This window comes from Lactuca sativa, chromosome 3 (genome assembly GCF_002870075.4).
Source record: "Lactuca sativa cultivar Salinas chromosome 3, Lsat_Salinas_v11, whole genome shotgun sequence".
NCBI classification, from domain to species: Eukaryota; Viridiplantae; Streptophyta; class Magnoliopsida; order Asterales; family Asteraceae; genus Lactuca; species Lactuca sativa.
This window is the reverse complement of record NC_056625.2, coordinates 8,147,026-8,149,642: the sequence shown is the minus strand read 5'-3', so window position 1 is coordinate 8,149,642 and position 2,617 is coordinate 8,147,026. Positions and strand designations below refer to the sequence as shown.

At 34.7% G+C, this 2,617-nt stretch overlaps 1 protein-coding gene across 1 annotated transcript; it reads right to left on the bottom strand.

Moving 5' to 3' along the window:
* Window positions 1-409: 409 nt before the first annotated feature.
* On the bottom strand, window positions 410-1,437 carry LOC128132715 (protein FAR1-RELATED SEQUENCE 5-like). The gene is made up of 2 exons (XM_052769631.1): window positions 508-1,437; window positions 410-439 (listed from the first exon to the last, which is right to left on the bottom strand). Exons 1-2 carry the CDS (start codon window positions 1,435-1,437, stop codon window positions 410-412), a joined length of 960 nt encoding a protein of 319 aa, XP_052625591.1.
* Window positions 1,438-2,617: the final 1,180 nt, after the last annotated feature.

The window sequence follows — 2,617 nt, the reverse complement described above, 5'->3', positions numbered from 1 at the left end:
TTATAGCATTTTACTTTCTATTTTTTTTTTCTATTATTGCATTGTACTTACACTTTGTTTCATTAGTGCATTGTATCATAGAAGGTACACTTGGTGCATAAAATATATTATAATAACAGAATCAAAGACTGGTGATCGGATCTTATACACAAACATGAAACAATTATTAAACAGTAAATACCAATAAGAAATGAGAGCCCATGATACTAAATCACTAATTAAAATAAACAGTATAAAGTACATTGTGAGTGGAGAAAACTCAAGTATCAAATAACCAATTTTGTTATTTTATTATAGTAATGAAAACTCTCAAATAACCAATTTCATTGGTTTATGTAAATCAAATAAAAAAAATTCAGCTAGTTCTCTTATTCTATACCACCCTTAGAATAACTTTAAAAAAATAGCTTCATTGTTTCTCTTGTAAAGCCTCCTCTGCCTATACCAAAAAGAAAAATAAAAAATGAGCATTAGATTACAAAAATCATAAAGCTTAAAAAAAAATACCTTTCTGCTTGGACAACCAGTAGCATAATGACCCAGACCCTTGCAATGAGAACAAGTTCTCTTTTTCTTTGCCAGCTCCAAAGAAGATTTAATCATGTTTGCATTTTTAGGACGCCCTTTCGTGTTAGTAAGAAAAATTGGATCTTGAATAGATATATGAGGCATCATGTCTAACTGGGAAATTCCTACACAAGAATCTTGAGGTACGTTTTGAGGTCCATTTGGCTTTTTCTGAATAATTTCATCTTCTAAAAACTTTATCACTAAATTGTTGAACTTTTTTATCTTTGAAGGGGAGTCTTTTGCATGTTCGATTGCTTTGTTACAGTTTGCACGGACATACCATAGGGTTAAGGCACTAACTTCCTTTTCGGTATTGATCTCATGCATTCCGACGCTATGACTACCCAACCTAAACCTTGCATCAAGTGTCCACCTAGGTAAAATATAATGGTCAGGAAGGGTTTGAACATTTCTCTTCTTGATCACGTATAGACTATGTTTGCATAATATGCCATATGTTTCAAACTTAGCACACGAACATCTGACATCCACTTGATTCGTGAAACGATAACTAACAAATCTCCAATGCGCTTTATCAATATCCACTTGGCCAACTCTATATTTGATTTCTTCTGTACATTTGCTTAATGTTTCATGAGTTAAATTTTGTGTAGCTTCTATCCATTCTATTTTAAAAATGTCAAAAATCTTTTTGGTATAACATTCACCTGCTTTTGCTTCTATTGGATGAACAGAAGATAGAATTGGCTTTGAGTTCATAGTCTTAAAGTCTTCATCTTCTTCAACGGCTCTTCGAGATTCAACTGCTTTATCATATTGAACTACAAACTCATTCAACATTGTCTTGGAATTTACAAATCCATCAAAAAAGGAATGAATGCTCTCGCTTCGTCCACTGGTTGTCATGCCGGCAAAAAAAACATCCTTTAAGTAGGCTTTGACCCAATGTTTTCGTTGGTTATACATATCGATGATCCAACAACAATTTTCAAGGTTATACTTACCACGCATAACTTCCCACTCTGTTTCAAATTCTTCAATTGTATCACTTTTTACCCACCATCTATAAGACTCCTTAAAATCACTATAATGGGCTACAAGCGGTCGGAGATGTTCAAGCTCATGCTTCTTAATATGCCATGCACAGTAGCGATGTTGAGTGTTTGGAAACACTTTTTTATTGCATTACCGATTGCTTTATCTTGATCGGTTATCATTGCAGATGGGTGCTTGTTGAACATGCACTTTAAAAAATGCTCAAATAACCAACAAAAAGTTTCTTCCTTTTCATTTTCTAGCAATGCACCACCAAATAGTATGGTTTGACCATGATGATTCACCCCAACAAATGGAGAAAATGGCATCTTAAATTTGTTTGTCATATATGTAACATCAAAGACAACAACATCTCCGAATTTAGTATAGGCATCCCTTGATCTTCCATCGGCCCAAAAAATATTTCGAGGAGACCCGTCCTCAAATAAATCCACAACAAAATACTGGTTATCATCTACTAATGCTTTATCTTGGAAATGTTTGATAAGCCCGTAAAACTCTTTACCTTTGTATTGTCTTCGTTGCTCAGATAATATATCCACACATTGTTTTGAAGTAACATCAAGATCCTGTGGAGTTTTCATTGCATTAACAGCCTTTTTTATTTGGGAATGCTTTAATCCTGATTGACCAAGCTCCAACATAAGAGATTTACATGCCAATGAACGATGAAGCTTCCCATGAGAACGATGCTTCATTACTTTTGTAGGTGTATGTAACGACCCAATTTTCATGACCAAAAATTTCGTTTTAAAAGAACATTACTTTTAGAAAATATAAAAGGCTAGAACATTGTCTGATCAGAATATCACACCAGTGAATCATGTCTAAAAGCCAATTCATACATTCAATTAAAATATCAGAGTACAAATCCCAGAAAAGCTCGTAAATGCGGAAACCGGAGAGTGTGTGCGTGACGTGCCGCTACCGCGCCGGCTCCTTTCCCCTAGCTGAGGAGATACCTGAAACCAAAACTGAAAACTGTAAGCACAAAGCTTAGTGAGTTCCCCCATAATACCACATACCATGC